The sequence below is a fragment of the Sturnira hondurensis genome, unplaced genomic scaffold, assembly GCF_014824575.4.
Source record: "Sturnira hondurensis isolate 20B ecotype Veracruz unplaced genomic scaffold, ASM1482457v3 Scaffold0008640, whole genome shotgun sequence".
NCBI classification, from domain to species: domain Eukaryota; kingdom Metazoa; phylum Chordata; class Mammalia; order Chiroptera; family Phyllostomidae; genus Sturnira; species Sturnira hondurensis.
Window position 1 is genome coordinate 20,681,280 of NW_028081271.1, and position 26,078 is coordinate 20,707,357.

Below are 26,078 nucleotides of genomic sequence, written 5' to 3' on the forward strand. Positions count from 1 at the left end.
CCCTGGCTGGTGTGGCTCGGATGGGTGGAGTGTCGTCAAGTAGAGCGAAAATGGCAGGTTCGGTTCTCAGTCGGAGCACACATCCACGTTGCAGGTTTGACCCCCAGTCAAGGTGTGTACAAGAAGGCAACAAAGTGATCTCTCTCTCTCTAAGAAATGAAAAAATGTCCTTGAGTGAGGATTCAAAAGAAAAAAAGAAAACAACAACAACAAAAACGAAAAGGAGGCCCAGACTATGGGATAGATCAGAGTTGGCAAACTTTTTTTGTAAAGAGCCAAATAGTCGTTATTTTAAGCTTTGACACCATATTGTTCCTGCTGCAACTACACATTTCTACTGCTGTCATCAAAAGTAGCCATAGGCGTAAACAAATGAGTGTGGTTTTGTCCCAATAAAAGTTTAATTACAGTAGTAGGTATAGTTTGTCATTTCCTGGGATTGAGTCAGGGTTGCTGAAACCCAGCCTATGTTCTACTTAGCTATAACGCGGGCCCAGAACGGGCACATATATGGCTCTATTGGGCGAGGAACCACCTTGCCTTTAGCACCCCCGCCTCTAAATTTAGTCATCGTGTCATTTCAGTTTTACTTTCAGAATATTTTCTGAACCCTTGTCTTCCCTTTCCAAATCCATTGCCATTGCTTATGTTTAGTCCTTCCACAGTATTTCAAAGGCTTCCTAATCTGACTGCACATCTTAAAATTCTACAAACTAAATTAACCTCCTAAAATTCAAATCAAATAATGGGGTCAACTGACATAAAAAAATTCTTATGCATGCCATAAAAGGCACATTTGACCTCATTTTGTAGTCTCATCCTCCATCATCCTTTCTCTTGAGCTTTATATTCTAATAACAAGGAATCATTTATAGTCCCAAGAAACACAGTTATCTCTGTTTATCAACTGCCCCTTCTGTTTTACTGCCTGCCCATCCTCAAACTTCCACCTGGAAAAGTCACTCTCAGATAATATAGCTGGCCCCAGCTGTCATATTTCTGCATGTATTTTCCTTTAATTCCCTACAACAGTCGATAAATTAACCACTTTTTTCTCTTTCCAAGTTCTTAAACTTATGCACACATCAGTAATTGAACACATTATTCTGAGATACATCTCACTACATTTTTTTTTCTCCCTTTGCAAACCCTATGTTCCTTGAACACAAAGATTTTACTCATCTCTGAGTCCGCATTTCTGAGCTCAGGGCCGGTGGTGTATAGTGGAATCTGAGAACAGCTACTCCCCGAAGCTGCTTCTCAGAGAGACCTAAAAATACAGAGGTGTTTCTGTTTTGAATGCAGAAAAAGCTTCCAGATCATTACAGACCTTGGATGGAAATTGCCAACGAACTTTCTCACTTGATTGAGAGTCACCAGCTTCGAGCTCACGTGAACAAGGTATGTATTTTCTATATTTTATTATTTGACCCCTTCTCCCCACCCTATTGAAATCCTCATGCCACTGTTCTTTCTCAGCATTGTGGAACTGGGTCAACTGATAGAAGGACGCCAGTCATTGTCATTGAGCGTGTAGACAAAATGGTCTCACCCTTCCCGAAGAGTCGGTATCTTATTCCTGATTTGGCACGTGTTTCCTTACCATTTCCAGAGCCTGCACAAAATAATTCCTGGAGCATGTTAGGTACTCAATAAGAATTTGTTTAAAATCAGAATCTGGTTGTAACTTACAGGCAAGCTGAAGGGTAAGATCGCTCTGAGAAAGGACAAGCATAGAGATTCTCAGTATCCCCACTCCGTGTCACGTGGTCAGTGCTCCCCGGCCTCTGAGTGAGTCTGACTTGATTGTACTGTAGGGGCCTCACAGAGCAGTTGAGTCAAGAGAATTTCTGAGTTTATAAGGTCAGGATTGTCGGGTTCTGCAGGAATAATTGATGTCTGTAAATAGTGGATTTTTCAAACTATAAGTGGCATTCCCCCCACCCCTGCCCCAAATTTGGCAGGAATAATGGTTGTCAATGCTGCTGTTGAGTTTGGTTTACATTTACATTGGTGGGATATTGTGGTATTTATGTTATTAAATACTTTACCACATTTTTTGCTTCAAATTTTTTTTTTCCTATTTCCTCCTCTAAAACCTAGGTGTATCTTCTGGTCCAAAACACAGTACATATGGGATAAGATAAGAAGTGTTTTCCAAGAGTATGTAAGGAACAGTGAAATTTCTTGGTCCCAGGAAAACTGACATAAACCTGCACAAATACTAAGAAGATATAATAGGAAGAATATAGATTCTGATTCTGGAAGACCTGAGTTTGAGTCCTGGTGTTTTCAGTTAGTAGCTATATAACTTTGAACAAGTTGCTTAACCTCTGTAATTCTGCTACCTTATTTATAAACTGGGAGAAATTCTGGCCTCATAGAATTATTGTGAAGACTAAATGATTTTTGAAATGGACTTTCTTATTTCCTGTCACATAATAGTGTTGAATACATATTTATACTTCCCACTAGTCTCTTTACATCTGCCTTAGTCTCACAACCCAAAGTGTCATGTGATTTTAAAGATACTCCTTCACTGATACATATTTAATGTCTATATTTAAAAATTCATTTTAAAAGACTTATTGAACACCTGCTAAGGGCAGTCATGAGATTAGAGATTGTTAAAGAGATGTAAAGGGACTAGACATTTAGAGCCAATGACCTCCAATTCGAAACAAAGTATAAATGGTTCTTAAAAAATTTTAACATCTGAATTAATTTAAATTCTTAACTAAAAATAATTGATGTCTAATTAATTATATTTACTTCTTAAACATAACAGAATATCTACAAGAGGAACTATTAGAAAAGCAAGAAAAAAACAACAAACAAAAATAGCAATAAAAATGCAAATACATTGAAGAAACAGTAATTTAGGATGTTCCATAAAAAGTTTTCATGAAGCATAAAGCAAAAGTGAAAGAAAGGCCAGTTATCAGAAAAGATGTGTGAAAAAAGGAAACCGATAATGCCAATTCCAGAAAACAGAACTGTCAGAAGCAGAGTAGTGTAGGGAGAGGAAAAGCAAATCTTCAACCATATACAAATGCTACCTTTTAGATCTGATTTAAGTAATTCCATTAGAAAGACAATGGGGGATGGGAGGGCACACAGATATCATGGTAAAATTTCAAATTTTCTAGAACACAAAGGAAAATTTGCAAATTATAATCCTGAAAAAATAAAACTAGATTACACACAGAACAAGACAAGACTGTTTATAATAGTATTAAAAAACAATTTAGCATCTATCTGAATGGCTAAAACATTTTTAAAAATCTGGCAATATCAATAACTAACTGCTGAGGATGTGAACCAAAAGAGACTCTTACTCATTTTTCTGATGGGCATGAAAAATGGTACAGCTACTTTGGAATACAGGTGACAGATTCTTATAAAGTTAAACACAGACTTACCATCTGATCCAGCAATCACATTCCTAGGTGTTTACCCGAGTAAACTGAAAAGGTATGTTCATGGAAAAGCTTGTGTGTAAATGTGTATAACAGTTGTGATCATATACACCCAGACTGAAAATTTCCTTCAACAGGGGAAGGGTTAAACTGAGGGCAATGGACTAAATGTTTGTGTGGATCCCAAATTTGTACCTTGAAATCCTAACTTCCAATGTGATTATACTGGGAAGTGGGGTTCTTTCAAGAAACAGAACCAATAAAATAGATACCACTAAAATACATACTACTACTAAAAATACAGAACTAATAAAATATATACGACTAATGCGACTCATGGATGATATAACTTGTGTACTGTACTCAGTTGGTGAGTACACGACTATGTGCGTTTTTAAAACTCCAAAACTGTCCGTTACAAAGAATACATTGTATGCAAAAGTTAAACAGAACGTTGAGGGGTCCTGGGATGGAATGTAAACAATGACTAATTTAACTGTGTTACAGATGAAGGGCAACTTCAGGAAAGAGGGCGGGGGTGCTGGGAAAGGAGCTGACATAAATCACTACGGTAAGTCATGTGACTGGAATCTACAAGGCTAATTAAACCCATTAGGGGCTAAATCATTGAACTGTAGTTGGTAAATGTGTTTATCGTGGTTACAGGTTAACGTGGATACAGGTTAACATTTCTGAAACTACTTTGTAAGTATATTTTTCAAAAAAAAAACCTCTAACCAAGAGGAATATCCTCAACTTGGACCTTACTCCTTTACTTTAAGATGGCACAATAGGTAATCAATTACTCCTTATGGCTGTTGAGCACTCGAAATGTGGCTAAAACAAATTGAGATGTAATATATTCACTGAATTTTGAAGGCTTTCTATAAAAAGAGACTACAAAGTATCTCAGTATTTTATACTGATGTTGCCTTGATAATATTGTAGATATATGGACCTAGATAAAAATATTTTAACAAAATGTCACTATTTTATTTTTTTTATATTTTATTTCATCTTTATTGTATCTTTTCCATTACCTTTTAGTCCCCTATTTCCCCCTCCCCCCAGCAATCACCACACCATTGTTGTGGTCCATGACTCCTCTTTCCTTTCGGTTTAATCCCTCTTCCCCACTGTTCACTAGCTGTCATCCTGCTCTCCATCTATGAGTCTGTCCCCATTTTCCTTGTTAGTTCAGTTTGTTCATTAGATTTCACATATGCAAGAAATCATACGGCATTTGTCGTTCTCTGAATGGCTTATGTCACTTAGTAAAAAAAGAAGAAAATTTTACCCTTTGCAACAGTATGCATGGATCTTTTCACTATTTTTTAAAGTGTAGCTGCTAGGAAATTTAAAGTTATACCTGTGGCCTCCACGTGTCTATCGGGCAGCGCTGACAGGAGAGGAGCTGCCAGCACAGCGGAAATGTTGGCACAGGTGGGCACAGGTAACCAGGTTCTTGGTCATCAGCACAAAGAAATGAACCAACCACCCAGAGTTTATAGCAGAGGACATGGGAGCAGGCCAACTCCAAGCAGAGATTGACCTCATGGGCTGGAGGGACTCTATTCTTATAGGGCAGATCCTCCCTGGCTAGTTTTGGCAGGCTTTGACTGCGCATGTACAAGTAGTTGTATTACTTCGAAGTTACCGCACATGTGGTCTCCCATGGTTTCCTGGAATGGCTGGCAGAGAAGGGGGTCCCACAGTGTTACTCTTACAAACTAGCTCAGAAAAAAATCTTCTACTTGATATGCCCTAGGCCTGTGGGTGAGGGCAGCAGGGAACTGCTGAGATGTTGCATTTAACAGGAACCAGCCCGAGAATTGTAACAGCAGTTATTAAGTACTTATCCTATATTCGGACACTGGCCCACAGTGTCCGTGTCAATAGTTGACCCCCCCTTCTCCTAGGGTCCCCCTGTACTAGGTTCGCCTTTCCTTTCACCAGAGAATTATAGCTGTCCATGTTAGAGATTGGTGAAAAGGAAAGGGATTATTTATTCAAGTTATATAGACTCAAGAGTAATTAATGACTTAATGTCTTCATCAAAATCCCAAAGTCCCTTAAAACAGCCACAAACACACACAGTCCTTCTTCCCCACTTTGCCCAGTCCAAGGTACCATATCTCAGGAAAAGAAACAGAAAGCCACATGGTGGTTCTCTGTTAAAGCTACATGGTGATTCTCTCTCACATTACGGCCAAAAGCACGTGGTTTTCTGTTCAATGGCTGCCACGTCTGCATTTAAATTCCCCTGCCAATCTCCCTCTGTAGCCCCATTTCCGACTCCTCCCACAATTGGCTACACCCACCAGGACTCCCATATCCTCCCAGCTTTACTGGACTGCCACAGTGAGTCTGGGCAGGCGTGGCCCCATGGTGTGGAGCCAATCATCTCCAAGCTTTCACGCAGGTGCTGTAAGGGGGTGGGGTGGGGCTGGGGAGTTGCCTCCCAGTCACATCTTGGGTGGAAGTCACTCCCTTCTCCCTGGCTCACAGCATGGCCACAGCTAGTTAACATATCTGTGAAACCAGTTAAAGGTTATAGATATGTTAAATGACCATTCTAGAGGTTAGCTGTGAAACTGTTGCTATACAAAACAACTCAATGGCCATGCTCCATGTATCCCATCCACCCAGCTCAGCCTTGTGAGGGTGAGGACATCCCATATTTTTAATATTTCCTGGACATCCTGAGTTCTGGACCCCATTACAAATCCTTCTTTTGGGGGTCCCCTGGCTGCACCCTCCTACAATGGCACCCTACCTCAGTCCCCCCCCCCCCCCCCACGCCAGGCTCTGGGAACCTGCTAAAAGACCTCACCCTCTCTGACTCTCAGGTTTGTCCTGTGGGTTTGGGGGAGGACAAAAAACCATCCTGCACAGGAAGTTTTTAGTATTGTGCCTTGGATACTCTTTCGTAACAGTCTCAGAATTGTAGGAGACTGTTCTGGGTGGCGTGGGCCCAGCTCCCCCTTAGAAATGCACAAGACCCACACCCATGGATGGGTTCTCCCGTGGGGAATCAGGCCTACAGTGTGCCTAGGATGCTTTGAGTCTTGCTTTTGCTAAAAACTCCCTCATCTGGATTTGTGGCAAACATTTACTGCAAAACAACGTCCTAAAATCCGTGCTAAACCTTCCTAGGACCAGTGTAACTGGTTGCACTGGAAAAGCAGTGGCACTTTTCCCTTTTCATCTGCAAATATCTCTCTTCTGGGATGTGATTAGCAGCACTGGCTCCTTTGTTTTCTGTAAAAGGTAACCACCTAAAGCAGTTCGTGCATAGTAAATAAGGACCTTCATGTAATGTGCGGAGAAACCCAGTAAAGGTCGTCAGTCCCGGTAAGGGCTGTGGCTTTTGCTCCCCTGGAGAGAAAAGCCATGCTGTCCGTTTTCCTCCACCGGACTGGGTAGTCCATGTGAATGTCTCATTTCATTCATAATGACACAGACACTGTGGGCCGATGTCCGCATATAGAATAAGTACTTAATAACTGCTGTTACAATTCTTGGGCTGGTTCCTGTTAAATGCAACATCTCAGCAGTTCCCGGCTGCCCTCGCCCACAGGCCTAGGGCATATTAAGTAGAAGATTTTTTTCTGAGCTAGTTTGTGAGAGAAAGGAAGATGCACACAGATTAGGAAAGGCTGCCACATAGTGGACACAGGAGGAAGGGTTCCTTCAGGAAGGCTCAAGTATCAGCTGCCCTGGGCAGGAGAAGGAGGGTGGGTCCCAGCTCACTTGGTGGTGCCCGGTGCCTGTAGCTTAAAGAGAAACAAACACAAGAAAGCCACAGCCCCTCCTGCAGGGGTTTCTGACCTGGAGAGGAACACCAGAGATGATCTAGATCAGGCTGTGCCTAGGGCTGTAGAGGGAGGGGGTGGAGGAAGGAGGCAGGCTGAGGGCTCTGTGCCTGGAAGCAGGAGCTCAGGGCTGTTTGGTGTCAGCCAAGACAGGCAGGGCTGACGCAGGCAAAACTGAGAAACTGATGGTTTGGGGGGTGCATTGCTATCAGTGATAACTAACTGCTGTACAGGGTGTTGCCTTCAATGAGGACACCATCTGCAAACCTCCAGATGACACATTTTACAGGGAGGAAACAGGTGTGGAGAGGTGAAGAGACCCAGTCAGGGTCACCGGGAGTGTTTAACCAAGGGCTGGACAACCAGCTGGCCCAGCTCAGCTGCCTCTCCCTAGGGGTTTCATTGAATTCCTAACTTTGTTCTGTTAGAGAGGAGGCAGCTAGTTAGGAATTAACAAAGGAAAAGAGAGTGAACAGAAACAAGCGACTTGACTTAGCAGGTCAGTAGTTTGCTATTACAGTAAAGAGGAAATGACAACGTTCCACCAGGTCACCAGGCTTGGAAAAAAACCAAGACATCCTGGGGAGAGGAACTGAGAGCAGAAGGAAATTCTTCTCCTCAATTATATCCTGAATATAATAAATTAGCATTGTGGTTTTTCATACTCTCTGTGGGTAAGTCTGGAAAATAATGGGTAAGAGCCCAAATGACAGGACACCACCCAAAGAAAATCAGACAATAGGGTTGAATAGGTTAAACATAAGTCCACTCTTTTCAGGGGTTGGATAATTCAAAAGCCCGCTCTTTCCCCAGCCCAAGAGAATATAAGAAAACTTATACGAAGATCTCCTGAGAGTCACTCATGGAGCCTGCCCTGCTCCCTCTCCCTCTGAGAGTGTACATTCACTTTAATACATCTTGCCACTGTCTCTTGAACTTCTCCTGTGTGTGTGTGTCTCTGAATTCTTTCCCACATCACCTCAGAGAACCCTTTGTGGGGTGACAGTTATACTCATTAATTAAATGGAGACATTACTGCCCACAGTGCAGGGCTGTTGTTAGGGTCTAAGGTACCAAGGAAGCAGAGGTGCTTTGAAAGGACCGGATGGGAAAAGGTGCCCCTGGGGACTCCCATGAGATAAATGGTCTTCAGTGTAGTATTTTGGAATACTCCAACCAAGGGGTCACCTCAATGATGGAGACCAGTGTCCAGCACAACCATGGGGATACTTGGGGGAGCTTGGGTGGGGTGGTTAGCTACTTCCAGAACGATACAGTTGGAATGCCTCTTCCTGTCCTGTAGCGCCGTCCTAGGATCAGGGGAGACATGGGTGTGCGTGATTCCTGCATTGAAACACAAGTGCTCCTCCTAGTCACGGGGCCCCTGTGGCCATCTTGTCCCTGTAACTGACGATCTCGGGGAACTCTCTTGGACAGATGCCCCTTCTGAACTGCGAGTTCCTCAAGAGTCATCAGGAACAGCGCCTGGCCCACGTGGTCCTGAGCTTTATTACCATGGGGTATGTCTGGCAGGAAGGAGAGGCACAACCAGAACAGGTAAAGCCAGAACAGGTAAAGCATAATAGATGTCTGGTCATCGGGCAGGTCTGTCTGCTTGGCATCATGGTGATTGCAGGGAAAATGGGTCCTTTCTTCTTCTTTTCTTGGGTGTCAGTTGAAAGAAGGGCAAAGGGCCATTTAAATGAAAGAGGTTTTTCTCCCTGACTAGGAAGTGAATTTTCTTTAGAACTGGTAACCCTTTGTTACTTGTTGAATCTATTTTTTCTGACACCTTCTTCCCAGAATGTTTGAAGGGTTGCATCTGAAAGCAAGTTTTGAGATCTCCTAAAAAACTTAATAATAGTTCACACTTCACAGCATTTTATACTCCTAATACATACATTATCTCAGTCAGTTTTGATGGTCCCACAAGGTAAGTAGAGCTATGTTGTACCCATTTTACAGACAGTTGAGAACTACAAGAAGTCCAAAGTCCGATGGCAAGTTTGTGGAAAATCCAAGGCCAGACCCTAAACCTTCTAATTTCGCTAGTGTAAATTTCCCCTCCTCCAGAGGTGTGCATTGCCATTCACAACACCACCGCTTGCTCTCTGCCAATTATCAATTCATCTGTTAATAATTCCTTTACATCTCTTCTGAATCTTTGCATAACATTTTACAGTTTCAGCCTGAACCTTGAGACGTGAAAGCTCCAAGTTCCACTAATTGTTGGATAAAAGAGGAATTCCTTTTCTGTGATATAAACATACCTTTTCCAGAAATCAGGGAGCTGCTCTTATTTCTGCACACCACGGTCAAGGGAGCAGGCTGTGCCTGTTTTGTTTGCCTGGTTGATTTCGCTTCTTATCTCTCAAGTGAATACCTGAGGCTCCCTGTGAGAATAAGAGCAGAAAGTGGAAAAGAAAAGTATAGAGCTGATTCAGACTTTTAAAATATCAGCATAACACTCCTCTAAGCAGCAGCCTGAGGTGACCTCTGAAAATAGTTCTGAGGTGACCACTATTTCCTTGGCCCAGAAAACCCCAGAAAGTCATATAAATCGAGGTTCAAGTCTTCCTGTTCATTTTAAGAACACTTGTAAAACTGCCCAGGCCATCAAAAGTATGCAGATCGGGAAGCAACCAAGTATTCAAAGGATGTCACTTGACAGAAGCAATGTGTACCATTCCGTGTTACAATGGTGGACTTGGTTAGGTGCACCCAGGCCAAACAATGGGGCTGGACACAGCAGGGTCAGTGGCCCAAAAACACTGCTGCATTTTTGCTGCTCTTGCTTGAGACTGCAGCGAGCAATGCTGAACTTGAGGGTTGAAGTGTGGATTCTCTGGCCATTGAGCATATCCAGGTGAACAGAACTCCCGAGAGGCAGTGCAGTGCTGACAGAGCTTGTGGGTGGATGAACCCATCCGTGAGCGCTCCCTGTCACATTGCGACGATCCTACTGAAGAGAAGCAGATTGTTCCCAAACCAGAAGAGGAGGCTGCACAGAAGAAAAACATAGCCCAGAAGAAACAGAAGAAACAAAAACCTCTGGCCCAGAAGTAAATCTAGCATACAACTGCTAATAAAAGTTTTAAAAAGTCAATATATATACTTTTTAAAACATCATGTGTCTGGGGTTGGAAAGTTTGATATCTAGGCCCACAATAGAACATCCCAACTGGGTTTTGTCCCGTTATTCTCCAAACCATTGCAGTACCTTAGGGAAGGGTGGCAGGAGACGACGCTTCGAGGTGTTCGTGTACTTCCAGGCCCAGTGAGCCTGGCCTCGGATCCTGTCTTAGTTTCTTTGTATGTACGAGGACACCTCTCTTCTGCACTGTCCTCCTCATACCCTGCCTCCTGAGGGAAGCTGACTTAAGTTTGAATTTTAAAGCTCTTTAAAGCACTTGCCCTGGCTGATGTGGTTCACCGGACTGAGCTACAGCCTGTGGACCAGTTCGATCCCCAGTCAGGATACATGGCTGGGTTGTGGGCCAGGTCCCCATTTGGGGGTGTGAGAGAGGCAACCAATTGCTGTATTTCTCGCACATGCACAGCAAGTTTCTCTCCCTCTTTTTCTCTCTCCTTTCCCCTCTCTCTAAAAGTAAAGAAATAAAATACATTAAAAATAAAACTCTTTACAGCTCTTTATTGTTTTTACCTAGGAAACAGTTGTCACAAGTCTATTTTAAAATATTGTTTAAAAAAGGCAGAAGCAAGGTTTCTAAATAGATATTGCTATCCTAAGGGTAAATAAAATGGAAGTGGGGAAAAGGAAATCTAAGGATTTTTTTTTCCTGGATCTAGACTAGCCTTGTCTGCAAATAGAGATCCTCCCATGTATCTGAGTTGCTTTCCTGGTTTATGGGCAGATAAGGCCCTTCAGAGTGTTCCTTGGATGACTCAACTGAATGGGGACTGTCTTGAGGTGACTTATTTGAAGTTGTTATTGGGTTTGACTTAAGAATTGGCTGATGGAATCAGTGCCCACATAGGATGAGCTTTTCTACCCTCCCCATTTCTCTCTCTCACTGACACATAAATGCACACACAAATACACGTGTACATGTATATACACATACATGCTCTTAGTTTTATACACACATATCTACATATCTATGAATATAGATAAGTAGGTAGGTAGATAGACTCACGTAGATTTTTCCTACTGTTCATTACTTCAGCCCCTAATTTATGCTTGAACATTTTGTAATGCCCTTCTTTGTATAGTTAATATCTGGGTACCATTTTATACTAGATGTGTATGTGTGTTCCAACCTTCCAGTTTTCCACATACATTTCAGATTGCACTCACAAGCAATGTATCCACTAGGTTGTTAACAGAACAAAATATGAGTAAATAGTGTGTGTCCAGATAGAGAGACTCAGATAATCTCAGTTTATCCCCAAGTTGCTTTTCTACCACAGGGTTGCTGGAATGAGAGACAGCCACAATTACTTCGCATTCTTTCTAGAATATGCTAATTGTCAGAATTTACATCTAAAAGGTTCTGCCAAGAAATCTTGCCCTTCCCTTTGTGGAAGTCTCCAGGAAGTTGGGACTCCCTCCTATCCTGGTCCACACAGACTTGGTGTTGACTAATTGGACCACAAAGGACCCTGAAAGGTAAGAAAAGGAGAGAGTGCTTCAGAATTGAATGAATAGAAACTGACTAAGGGACAGTCTTGTGACTTGTATTCTCCCTGCCAGAAAGGCCCAGGCCTTTTCTGTTATTTTGTGATTAAAAATGTCCATATTTATTGTCTGTTTTATGGTTGCAAAGAAGAGATGAACTTGAATACAAGTTCAAAAATCACAGGTCCCAGAAATTTCCTCTCAATGTGCACTGAATGCACTGGTGCAGACCAGTTTTATTTGTTTGCTTCCATATCAAATTTCAGTTCCTCAACCCGACCTTATAATCAGGCTCCTGCATCATCAGGCCTCAACCATTCCCTGACATGCCCTCCATTCAAGTCAAGTTAGGAGCAGGAACTTCCACAAGTGATCAGTATATAGTGATCAGAAATAAATGATTATGTATGAGTTGAGAGTAGATGTTCCAGGTGTCAGATTAAACATTTGATTAATAATGCTATTCATTCCACCTAGCTGGCATAATTCCTTTGACAGCTAGGTTAGGGATATTGGCATCTGTCTAAAGGAAAAATAGCATGAGTTCTTAAAAACAAGAAAATCCAATAAATAGAATAGGGTAGGAAGTGGCAAAGTATTTAAATTTCCTTTGAACTTCATTTTTCATTTTCACAACCAAATTTATTTCAGGCTATACATGCAAGAGATAGCACTTTTGTTATTTACTAAAATAGCTAAAGGGACATTTAATTTATATGAAAGGAAGAACTTCTTTAGCATAAGTATTGTGGGTAAATACAAGATTGCCACAGATGATGGGAATACTCCTCAAAGAATTAAATGCTTTAGACTAATTTGTGTGCCCCTTGGTGTGAGATTGGACCATCTCATCTGACTAAGGACTTCTGAGCCCTGGGGTTTTGGTTTCTGTAATGACGAATTATGATATTTGACAAATTCTGCTTTAGTAAACAAAATCGGTGACTAATGTTCCCATGGAAAGGTGCTGAATCTGGCTCAGAATTTGGACAGAAAGAAAAAAATAAATAGACATGGAGAAATGATCCTGATCAAGACATCGAATATTTAAGAAACTGAATTTGTAATTCAAAGAGGAGAAGAATGGGGAAGGTTGAAGGCGAAAATGGCCGGACTAGGATGTTACAGTAAAAAACAGAGCAATGAAAAGCTAGTTTCTCCGTGGGTGAGAACGCAGAGCTAGTTCAACCCCTGAGATGCAGGTGTAGTCCCAGGGTTCAGTGGTTCTTCTTCTTGGCTATTATTTTTTTGGAGTCGCTTGATATGCCTGGCACAGAGCTAAGTGAAATAAAGAAGTGAAAGCGAAGTACACTCGGAGCGGTTAAATAACAAAGCCATTCATGACAAATGGCCGAGTGACACAGATTATAAAGCCTTCAGAACTCCTAAGAAATGACATCAGTGCAGGCTTTAAAATGAGAAAAAAGCTTGGTGAGAGGGTTGAACTTGATCTAAAGTGGATGTTAAAATGTGAGTTGGAGTAGAGTACCTACAACAAAAACATGGATTTGTGGTGTGCAAACATATAAAATGAGCAAGATGATTTATCCCGATGCTGCTGGTTAAATGTTCTGGGGCTGATGTACAGGTTGAGACTTGGCTCACTCTTTGTCACACGGTGGCCTGTAGTCTAGTCACAGCCTGTGTGTGCGTGAGTGTGAATGTGTGTGCATCTGCACATGAGTGTGTGCCTGCGTACATCTGACCCTAGTTAACAAACTGACTTGTTCTTTTCCTTTCTTTTTTTCATTTGTGGTTGTCAATAACTGAAATTTGACTAGGCTCCTGGACATCAGGTAAATTCTCAGAAATCTTTCACTCACTTGAGAACCCATACTAACTTTACAAGGTTACAACAAAACAAGAATGAAAGCCTATCAAATTGTATGTACAGTATGCAAGCTATATACAAATGAATACAAAAATAAGGTTAGAAGGAAAGGGGCCAATATTAACCATCCAAAATTAAACAGTGGTTGACTCTGTTTTGTGGGGATTAGGGGATCAGTTTTCTTTATTATATAATTTCAGTCTGTACATAATAAAACAAGTAAAGTGCATTGCAATGCAAAAACAAAACAAAACAAAACACTACAAACTTCATCAATTCTTTAATGATCTGAAAAGCTCTCTCATCTCACCAAACTTCTAATAGTGGGGAAAAGCACTGTTCCCCACCACGTCTGATGACTAACCAGCTCTGCGTAAGGCTGCATTGCAGACAGAGGCTGCTACAGCTACAAAGGAATTCCTCTGAAATAATGCGTTACATGGACTCCAGCTCCTGAGAAATGCCTGGCCATGGCCTCCTTAGGCTCCTCCTCCTCCAGAGACTAAAGTTACCCTGTAAATTGGTGTTGCCTCTCCCATCACCTCAGCATGATAATAGGGTTCGGTGTAAAAGCTGTAGCTCAGAAAATGAGGGATGTAAAGGTAAAGGGACTCTTTCCCACAATAATGTAACTGCCAGAACTATGGTGGTCTTGGCTTAGTTTTATTTTGTGTTTGTTTTTCCTTCTCATGTTCAAAATGTTAGAAGCAAGAGTGATTTTACAAAGTAATGTTTTTAAGCTTGGTAGACCTGCTGTGTGTGTGAGATACTTGAATTCATATGATCACAGGTTATTGAAAAGTAGTTCCTCTGTACAGTCTTCTAGCTCTCACTCCATTATACAAAACAAAGAGTACTGATTAGAAAAAGCACTATCCCCACCTGGTCCTGTGACTAACCGTCTCTGCGTCCTTGGGTGGGCTACATGAAGGGAGCAAGGAACCAGCTGTTGTTCCTGTGACTCTAAGCGTCTGTGCTCCTGACAGGAATGGTGTCATGGGACACAGGCGGGTCCTGTGAGGAATCAGAAATACCTGCTTACTCATGCTTCAGCTGCTCCGCTGGGGGATGGTCTGGGATCGTTAGGGCTCAGCTGGACTTTGAGAGTCTTCAGATCAGGTGAACTGGTCTAACTCTGAGGGGAGTTATGGACCACACATACTCACAGTGTCCCAGCCTCTTTAACCATACGGTTATCTCCTCCCAAGGAACCTGGACCTCATTTTCTCATTTCCTGGGGGAGAAAGCCTGCGTGGTTTTATACTGGTGACCGTTTATACTGGTGGAGAAAGCCGCAGTACCTGGGATTAAGGTATCTTTTCACCTACAGCAGTTTTTTTTTTAATGAGAAATTAGTCTGAGCTTTACATCCCATTCAGTGTCTTTCCCTTCTGTGTATTAGGTAGATGAACATAGGCCTTGTCCTATTGGTTTATATCTGAGGAAAGGGCTTTACGTTCTAGCCCACAGAGCTGTTCCCTTCTCCCAACTCCTGTAAAACTTGTAATTGACCATTTGTCCATTCAACAAACAAGCCCTGTTCTAGACAGTGAAATAACTGGGGGAGCAAGACAGACATTGCTGTGGCCCCCACTGGAGCTCGTGATCTAGTGGAGGAAGATGGGTTGATGTATAGGGTAGTAAAAAAGGTGCAGTGTTTCATGGAAAGACATCTAAAACCTAACTCAGAACTGAAGTGCAGGACAAAGTTTGCCCAGGGGAAGTGATCACGGCTAAAGTTAAAACCTGAGTGATATATAGGAATTAAGCGGAGAAAGAAAATAGACAGAAAAACAGATAGACATATTCCTGGCAGAGAGAACCGCCATGCCGAGTGAATGCCGAGGCTCAGAGGAAAAGGAACCATCACTGAACCCACCTAGCCCTGGGGGTGGCAAACATAAATTCCTTCAGGGGTCAGGTGGTCTCAGAAAGGCCGGGTTTAGTAAGAAAAAGACAGCGGAGCAGCAGGCGGTGGAGCCAGAGAAGCCAAGGCTTGCCTAGAGGGAATTGTTAGATGTATGTCTTTCTTCACCACCTTCCCTGAGAAGCCTATTTTGAGTTCTTACTGTGTCCTCAGTAGGGTCACTGGTTGTGTCATGAGAATTATAGCACCCTCTGTCACTCTCAAAAGTGAAACTACATGGTCACTTCTCATCCGTGTGATTAGTCCCTTTAGATAGGGTAGAGACTGCTAAGTAGGCTTCCTGATGGAGGGGGCCCTGGAACTGGGGGCTCTATGAGCTCTACAGAATCTGTCTGGTTTTATGAAAGACAAAGCTCAGACGGAGGGTGCCCTGATTCAAGATACAGACATACATATGGATTATAAGGTGTGATAAATACAGAAGAAGGAAGAACAAAAATGATAGTTATGCCCCTGAGAGTTGCAAGAAGTAGCAATCAGAGGAAAGACCCAGCCAAGCACATCCAAAGGTCTATCTGGGAGATGCCTGGAGAGGTTATCTTCTCAGGCAGACCTCACAGCAAATCTAGTTGAGGAGAACTCTGCAAAACTGTCCAGCAGTGAGAGGGGTGCCCTGTCCCTGATTCCCACAATCTCCACCTCAGTGGACTATAGTGAATGCTAAGGAACTGCATGAATCAATCTTCTCCCCAGGCACTTCTTCAAGGAGTGAATGCCATCCTGCAGGCCAGCCAGGACTCCCTGCTCCAAGCCCTGGAGCAACTGAGACTCTCCATTCAAGACATCACCAGAACCTTAGGACAAATGCACAGTAAAGGGGCTACCCAAGTTGAGGCTGTCTGTGGGGGCAAAGGGCCTGGAGGCTGGCCAACATCTGAGATAGTGCTGGTGTATTAGCTTTGTTTTATGGTAACTGATGGCTAGCATACTGTTGGGGAATGACCTGTTGGTTTGCACAGATATTTCTGTGGTTCTGTTACTTTTTTTGTAAGAATTTTTGAAGTTTAATGTGAAATTAAAAATTATACATAGAAAATAGTCTACTTTCTTTAATGTACAAGAATGTATGCACAGAAACAAAAGCAAATTGAACATTATCGCATATGTTTACACCACTGTCCAGTTCTTATCTCCTTTACTACTGAAACAATAGAAAGCAGATGGTAACTGAGAAGCTGGGGAGGAGATAAAACCAAACCAAACAGTTCTATCATGTTTATTCTACACGGTGCACAGCTGTGCCCACAGAAATGACTCTTTCACTTCTCCGCTGTGCCGGAATTCAGTTATACACAGAGCTGAACCTGCTCAAAAGCTGAGGGAGACTCAATACAGTGGGGCTCAGTCCTGGTACGTTGTCAGACAATTCAAACAACGGTGTGGCTACCAGCTTGTCATTTTCAGAGACTGCAAACAAGGCTTTCTTTGGAAGTTGAACCAAAGCCAACTTATTTTCTTTCAGTTTTGTAATATATGCAGGAATGTATGGACACTCGGAGGCTCAAAACTTGGTCCCCACCAGTCTCCCATGCCGTCGTCAGTGACCCGGTCATGCAGGACTCCATCTTGATGACCTGCTGTCTCTGTCTTTGGATATTTTAGTCCTCATCTTCTCTTGAGTTAGGTGCACCACTAGGTGGTTTGAAGAAAGTCGTTCCCAGCTGCAGCAGTAACACATGGGGTAGCCGGTGCTCATGCACAATCAGATCCCCTTCCACAGTCCTTGTTCCAATTCCATCACATTTCTCCTTCACATGCAAAAATCTGGCTGCAACAGAGCCATCCTCACAGCGGGGCTCCTGGAGCACTTAGGTGGTTTCCATCTCTTGGCTATTGTAAACAATGCTGCAATGAACAGAGTGATCTTTTCAAATTAGTCATGTTGCATTCTTCAGATAAATTCCCACAAGGGGGATAGCTGGATCATATGGTAGTTCTATTCTTAATCTTTTGAGGGATCTCCACACTGGCTTCCCTAGTGGCTGCACCAATTTACATTCCCACCAATAGAATACCAGGGTTCCCTTTCTACACATCTTTTCTAACACTTGATAGTTTTTATCTTTTTGATAATGGCTGTCTCAAAGTGTGAGGTAATATCTCAGGGTTTTCATTTGCCTCCCTCTAATCATTAGTGACGTTAAACATCTTTTCATATACCTGTCAGCCACGTGTGTCTTTGTAAAAATGCCTATTCAGATTCTCTGCCCTTTAAAAAAATGCGATAATTTTATGTTGTTGTTGCTGACTTGTATGAGCTTTTTATATATTTGAATACTAACTCCTTAACAGGTATATGATTTGCAAATATCTCCTCCTATTCAGTAGGTTGCCTTTTTGTTTTGATGCTGGTTTCCTTTGGTAAATTGTTGCTTTTGTTTCCCTTGCTTTTGAAGTCAGATTGGCTAAACTATTGCTAGGACCTATGTCAGAGAGCTTACGGCCTATGTTTTTTAATATAAATTTTATGGCTTCAGGTCTTGCATTCAAACCTTTAATGAGTTTGCAGTTAATTTTTGAGTATTGTGTAAGATAGTGGTTTAGTTTCACTTCCCCTCCCCCCGTGGCCGTCTAGTTTTTCCAGCTCTATCCATTGAAGAAACGGTCTTTTCTCCATTGTACAGCCTTGACTTCATCAATTGTCCATATGTGTGTAGCCAATTGTTCTTGGCTATACATCCTTCCTTGTGCGTGTGTGTGTGGAGGCGGGGTGCACTTCTGGGCTCTCACTTCTGTTCTGTCCATCTGTGTGTCCCTCCTTATGCGGACACCATCTTCTTTTCATTTCTATAGCTGTGTAGGATAGTTTGAAACCAGAGAGCATGTCGCTTCCAACGTTGTTCTTCCTTCTCTACACTGTCCTTACTGCAGTGAACTTCTGTGCACGCTTGCTGTCCTCATTGTGTACGCAACGAAGTGGCCATAGAGTGGGTGTGTGCTGTGTGGGTGAACACTCTGAACAGCTGGGCTGCCCATGGGCCAGTTGGGGGGATCTGCAAGTGTGGCATCTCCAGCAGCTTGTGGGAGGGTGTCTTGACGGAGCCCGTGCAGTGGTCAGTAGGACCTGCATCCCTTTACTGTCCTCTAGGAGCCCTGACACCTTCACAGCCACTTTCTGTCTCTCAGTGTTCTCAGGCACGCAGCTCACGGCAGAGTCCCAGATGGGCTGAGAGAGAAGTGGATGTCTGGAAGCATCATATGTAGCTGGGAAGCAAACCAATCACTCACATGCTCTCACTTTCCCTTGAGGAACAAATCGCAGACCAGAGAGGTCTCTTTTGGCCCTGGGCTGTGTCTCCTTGTGGGACAGGTGAGGTAGGTAAAGTGAAAAGTTCTTCTCACCGTCTTTGGGGGACTCAGTCTTGGACTCTGTTTACTCCAGTGGTATGCTAGAGCTTCCAGGCTGGATTCCCGGACTTGCACAAAGGCTCTCTTGCCCACGGGCGATGGTCTAAATCGGCATTCATGGGGGGAAGACAGTAGAAACTCTTATCCCACAATGGTAATGATGTCCTGCATTTCCTTGATTTTCAATGTGTTATCTGTCTTCTCGCTCTCTTTCTCTGAGTGGCGTGTGCTCACCACTTGTCCCTTTTTGGTTAAATGCCTGTCTTTTCTGATTTTTAATGGCCTTTTTTATCTTTTACCTGTGGATTTTTATGAGCTTTTGTATACTCTTGAGCATAATTTTTGTTAGTTATATGTGGTGTAATTGTTGTGGCTCATCTTATTATGACTTTTGAAAGCAGAAATTTTTAATCTAAATATAATCAAAGTTTCTGTCATTTCTCTCATAAAAGTCTGGTTTTATAGGAGGTCTTGTGTGAGATACTTTAAAATCATAGGTCATAAATACATTTTTCCTGCATTTTCTTTGAAATTGCGGTTTTGTCTTTCATGTCTCAGTCCTTAGTTCGTGTATATTTATTATTTGTGTGTTGTATAACATAGGAAATAAATTCAATTTCCCTTCTGTGAATAATCACTTACATGCAGTATTAGCTAATTCTTATACCAGATTTTCTTAAATGCCTAGATCTGTTTTCAGACTCTCTACTCCGTTTCATTGTCTGTTTATTTTTCTTTGACCAATATCATCTGTCTTCAGAACTATTGCTTCACAGTATTTCTCATTTCCAGGTAGAGGAAACCCCCTCCCTTTGCTCTTCTTTATCTTAGCTTTGAGCCTTTGCCTTTCTTATAAACTACTAGAATCAGCATGCCAAATTTTATTTCAAAATCTTTGTTAGAAAGTTTGCTCAATTTGCATGACATCTGTATATTAATTTGGAAAAAATGCATGCTTTTTATATTATATCCAGTCATTCTGTCCCATGATCAAGGCAGGCAGAGAGGTAGTGTTAGCACAAATCATCGACTGAAGTTCCTGGACCAGCTGCCCCGCACCACCTGTTCACATGAGTGCATGTTCTTTTGTCCTATAGCTTGGAGTTCATTCAGATAGAAATGTCTTCTGTAGATACATTTGTTTTCTTAGATACTGATACTGAATTTTCTTGACTTTCGTGAAATGGACAAACTTTTCATTAATTTTTAAAATTGGTCTTTAACTTTTTTCAAGATAAAAGACTTCAAGAGCTTCAGTTTTATTTATAGTTACTTTATATTTTTGTTCTGAGTGAATACAATATCTTTGATTTAACGACTGACTGTTGCTTGTTTACAGAATAAAATTGATATTTGAATATTAACCTTGAATTTAGAACCTTGATAAACACTTAGTTGTTCTAATACTTATATATACATAATTATTATACATTTATGTGTACATAAATAATAATTATGTATGTTATGTGGGTTTTCTATGTAGAAGTTTTTAAAAAATATTTTATTTATTTTTAGAGAGAGGGCAAGGGAAGGAGAAAGAGTGGGAAAGAAACATCAATGTTTGGTTACCTCTCATGTGTCCCTTACTGGGGACCTGGCCTGCAACCCAGGTGTGTGCCCTGACTGGGAATTGAACCAGTGACCCTTTGCTTCACAGGCCTGTGCTCAATCCACTGAGCTACAACAGCCAGGGCTCTATGTAGAAATTATATAATTTGAGAACAATGTTATTTTGTTTCTTCATTTATACTAGTCATAACTTTTATTTTTGTTTAATTTTTGTTTCTTATTCTTCTTGCTAGGACTCCTAACATAGTATTGAATGGACGTGCTGATCCTTTTTCTGTTCCACATTTTATAAGACTTATTTTTAATATTCCAACATTAAATATAATGTGTATTATAGGCTTTCTATGGATTCTGCTGATCAGTTCAAGGATAAGCCCTCCTAATCCTAATTAGCTAAAATGTTTTGTTTATTTGTCTCTATCATGAATAAATTTTTTAAATGTATATTGACATTTTTTACATACATCAGAATCATTTTACATCTGTGGAGATGATTGTTTGATTTTTTTCCTCCTTAAATATGGTAGTTTGGGTAAAATTTTGAATTATTTCCAGTCATTACTGCTTCAGAAAAGTTTGCATGTTGTATTTCGCACTTTTGTGGGAAAAGAGCACCATATAGGTAAGATCCAGAAATAATGCCCAGAAAAAAGTCCAGAAGAGCATTGTCACAGAAGTGCAGAGAGAATGTGACAGCATTCAGGGGCAATGGGACACCCTGAGGCTCAAGGAAGACATTAGTTACCTGAGGCCATGGGGCCTTAGACAAAATAGAGATGGAGGACCAGAGATGGAGGTAGAGAGGGAGAGTGAGTAGGTGCAATGGGAGCAAAGGAAAACTGATGGTATAAGAGGTGGGATTATTTAGGTATCACAAAAAATACGTTACTTTTTTCTCTTAGAAACAAAGAGACAGAAAGGAAAATGGGTAATAGAAATATGCTGGGGCACAGAGGGGCCCTATTATATAAAGAAAGGGAGTAACCTTCAAAATTTGATGGAAACAAATTTAGTACAATTGTGAAAACCTGCTTCCTTATATACGATTTAATAAAACTAGTGAAATCAGTTATCCCCAAGCATTAGCTTAGATTCAGAGTAGCTGCACGGTTTATGAATGCAGCGAACCAGGGAGCGGAATGAATCAGTATTTGACCTGGTGTGACACTCTCTGGGTAAGAGACTGTCCACTCCGCTGTGCTTTGTTGACCGCACAGAACTCCACTTGAGCACTGGTGGCTTTAGGTTTCCTCTCTTGGGAGAGCCTTCTGAGAGGTGATTCTTTCTCTCCGCCTTCTTTCCACTTCTCATAGCCTCTCGAACATCATCTGTTTAAATTACTAGTTTCTTAAAAAAACATGGCCTTGAGCTCCGTCTTTTGTTGTTAAGTACAGCAAGGGGAAATACCGCAAATAGAAAAGGGCAGCATTTGGAATAGTTTAAAAGTCCTGCAAGCGTCAGCGAGGACAACTACATTCCATCCGCCTCTTGCTTGTTGCTTCATTCCAGGTGTCTGAGCGGATCAGATAGAGAGGCAGCCCTGGAGCTCAGCAGGGCCCATGCATATGTAACCAATTGCCTTTTTTGGCCTGTAGTAAAGTTCAAATTTTGATTGTTCCTCCAGATTATGTAGATCCAGACATATTTTATGCAGTCATCCGGATCTTTCTCTCTGGGTAAGTATAGTTCAACTGTTTCCTTGCATTCCTTGCAATGTCCCTGTAACGTTTTCCAAATTTATGGGGGTACGAACTGACATAAGCTTCCTAGAGCAAGAAACACACCAGAGAACTCTTGTTAGCAAAGTAATCACCTGGATCCACTCACTCCTGGCTAGAAGAAGAAGGTTACCATCTGCATGACAAATGACATTAAAAGGTTGAATACTGAAGTTTAGAGTAATTGTCTTCGGGTTATTATATTAGAGTTATTTGTACTTACCTTTCTTAGAACACTACCTTGATGACAGACAGGAAAAAAAAGCCGGGTATACCACCCACAAAGGTCATTTATATTCCCTCATTACTGAGACAGATGGAGGTATAGACAGTATCTTGAAAGCTTTCTTACAACATTCCTAAAATAGCTACCCCAAACAATTCTCTCATATTCCTGTGTGCTCTCTTTTCGTCATATTGTTAGGTAGGATAGAGAGTAAACCAAGGCGGGGAGGAGAAAGGAGGCACGTCTCGCTCACTGACTCAGCCCGGTGAGCCTGGTGTCACCAGCCTGAGCCTGGTGTCACAATGTTGCCAGGTGTTCCGACATCACAGGAAACACTATGACGACATGGGAGGAGGGAAGTCCTTGAAATTCTGAGAGTACCGTTTCCACTCTGTGGGAGAGAGCCTTTGAAACTGTGTGCTCATCCCAAGGTCTGGAAGGCGGATGAAAAGGGGGTTCACAATGCCCAAAGGAAAAGCCCATAAAACAGCTTTGGTTAATTGCCTGCCTCTGGTCACTATCTGTCTTATAGGAGGATCCCTAGTGCTTACAGAAAGAGCCCATGAATAACTCTGGATGAGTGCCTCAACTTTAATGAACTGCCTCCGTCACACGTCTGTTTTACAACAAGATGACCAAATATGGTCTGGAGCAAGATAAGAATTTTGGGGGAAAAAGACCCCCCCCACACATGCCTACATTTGAGTAGTCACATCCCCCACAGGAAGTTGATGCCACCTTAACCCACCAATATGTAACTCCTTCACTCCATCCTGCCATCTATATAAGCCCTCAGAACAAAGGACCTGATGCCTTTTGCCATCCGGGCCTATGCCTTCCCAACCCCACCTTGGCTAGGCCCATTCTCTTCTATGAGAATGTATCACTGATAAACTTTGTTTGCATGCTAATCGACTTGCTGATCTGTAGTAATTCTTTACTGTGTCGCTGAAGGAAGTGACTTTTTCCTGCAACAACGTGACCTGTAATTTCTCCCAGAACAGAACTCTACTCCTAGATGTGTTTTTTTTTGTTTTAAATACACTCATCATACATTGGCAGGCTTTAATGAGATTGCTTTCCTATTCACTGTAAGAAATTGAGTTTTCTTGTTTGTTTGTTTTTTTTAATGGTGAAAAGTGGAAGGTGCAGGTAGTGGATGGATGAGATAAAAATGTGCCATCGATATTATCCAGTGTGCCATATGTACAACTAGGAGATGACTGGAGTGTTATTGATAGAAAGAGTAGACAGCTGTGACTGGATGCAACAAGAAACATGCCAAATACCTAAATCAATAAGTTTATTGATTTAGTGTTCTAATTCATTAGTGCAAAAATAGAATGACAGCATGTACTGATTATTTTCTGTAGATCGCTTAGGTCTAGGCCATGAGGAAGTGACATCCCTCTCTAAGGGAGGCTGGCCTGGGCGGGGATTCCTCACTGTAGGGTGCAGAGCACAAAAGGCAGGAAGGTTTCTATGGAATTAACTTGAAAGTGATGGATACCTGGCTTGTTGGGAAGAAAAGGGGAAAAGGGGAAGGTGACAGATAGGGAATTGGGAGTGTGTTTCACAATTTAGACTTTCACCTCTGAAATGCTCCCCAGAGAGATTGTCCTATAGAGCTCTTCTTGCTCTCGTATGTTTCTCATGTAGTCAGGGCCAAGACAAGATCTGAATACAGAAAGAGATTCTAGCAACAAATATTAAGCAAAACATGCAGATATGCTTTGGTAGAATTAGATAAAAGTGAGAAAGGGTCATTCAAAAGTGCTTTTAAAGTTAAATTTTACTGATTATGCTATTAGTTAGCCCAATTTTTTCCCCTTTGTCCCCCTCTACCCAACACCCCCCACTCCCTCAGGTAATTCCCACACCATTGTTCATGCCCATGGGTTAAGTTCTTTGGCCACTCTATTTCCTGTGCTGTACTTTACATCCCCATGACTATTCTGTAACTACTTATTTGTCCTTCTTTTTTTATTATTATTCTTATTTTTAGATTTTATTTGTTTATCTTTAGAAGGGAAGGGAAGGAGACAGGGAGAGAAATATCAAGGTATGGTTGCTTCTTGTGTGTCCCCTGCTGGGAACTGACCTGCAACCCAGGCATGTGCCCTGATTGAAAATAGAACCGAGATCTTTTGGTTTGATCAATCCACTGAGCTACACCAGCCAGGGCCCTATTCATACTTCTTAATCCCTTCACCTCTTCACCCATTCACACACACACCCCTCCCATCTGGCAACCATCAAATTGCTCTCCTTACCCATGATTTCGTCTCTATTCTTGTTTGCTTAGTTTATTTATTTAGATTCAATTGTTGATAGATATGTATTTATTGCCATTTTATGGGTCCTAGTTTGATCTTCTTTTTCTTAAATAAGCTACTTTAACAGTTCATATAATAATAGTTCAAAATAAACTGGGATTTAGAAAGCATCTAATTCTAATAAATCTCTTTGTTTGTTCTCTAAGTTTATATTGGATTTTTTTGTAACATAACAAGTTACCACAAATTTAGCAGCTTAAAACCACACACATTAATTACCTCACACTTCTGTGAGTATCTGTAAGACCAAGTCAAGGTATCTGCTGGGCTGAGCTCTTATGTGGAAATCTGGGAAAGAATTCACTCAGATCCTTGGTACAATCTAATTCTTTGTGGCTTTGAAACTGTGGTGTTTGTTCCTATGCTGAATGTCAGGATATGCTCTCAGCTTCTAGAAGCTTCCTGTATTACGTCACCTGGGCTCCTCTGACTCAGCAATGACACTTCCTGTCCTTGTATGTCACATCTCTATGACTTCTTCTGCCACTAGTCAGAGAAAAGTCTCTGCTTTTAAGGTGTTATTGGTTAGATTCCACTCACCTAGATAACCTAGAATGGCCCTCTATATTAAGGTCAACTGATTTGTAACTCTAATTACATCCACAAAGTCCCTTCACCCTGTGATATAATATATCATTATGGACAGGCATGACATCTCATAATGTCAACAGTTCTAGGAATTAGAGTGGGAATCTTGGGGCAGTATTTTTGGAATTCTGCCTATCATGATTAGTGAGCACCAGAAGGTGACTTTGTTTTCCTTAAAATAAGTTCCAGATCAATGACACGTATTATCTGTCATCTACATAAATGTCTCCCCTCTGTTTCTTACCCTCAGAGTATTTCCCATGTAGCTAAACTAAGTGACCAGCACCAAACCCTAAGTGTATTGGTAAGTGTGGATGACCAAAAACATCCGGATTGTTGACAATTCCCAATAGGGTTGTTTTGAAAAATCTAAATCAGCTCCTGTGTTCTTTATTTGTTCTATGTTTGATTTATTATTTTTGTTTACTTTTTTAAAACATTTTTATTTAGGGGAGTTGAGAGATTTCATCTGCAAATGAAACATTCCCTTTATTTCCCACTCACATTAAATTTCTCAGGGAAGTGAATATCCCCTGTGGAAAACAATAAGATATCTCATTTCTTTTTTTTTTCTTTCCTTTTAAATGTCTGCTTTTGTTGGGTTTACTAGAAATATGCTACAAGAAAGGCTAAAAATAGTCTTGCCTACAGAGATTTGAAAG

At 41.5% G+C, this 26,078-nt stretch overlaps 1 protein-coding gene and 1 pseudogene across 1 annotated transcript in view; one reads left to right on the forward strand and one right to left on the reverse strand.

The window, feature by feature from the left end:
• IDO2 (indoleamine 2,3-dioxygenase 2) overlaps positions 1-26,078 on the forward strand; it is a 48,084-nt gene that overhangs the window by 15,750 nt on the left and 6,256 nt on the right. Inside the window, 8 exon segments of the mRNA XM_037055425.1 lie at positions 1,306-1,401; positions 8,672-8,791; positions 11,746-11,864; positions 13,655-13,669; positions 14,913-14,979; positions 14,981-15,016; positions 16,325-16,442; positions 22,173-22,224. Of these exon segments, the coding sequence (XP_036911320.1) occupies positions 1,306-1,401; positions 8,672-8,791; positions 11,746-11,864; positions 13,655-13,669; positions 14,913-14,979; positions 14,981-15,016; positions 16,325-16,442; positions 22,173-22,224 (623 nt within the window).
• LOC118993016 (cleavage and polyadenylation specificity factor subunit 5-like) lies at positions 16,914-21,303 on the reverse strand (annotated as a pseudogene).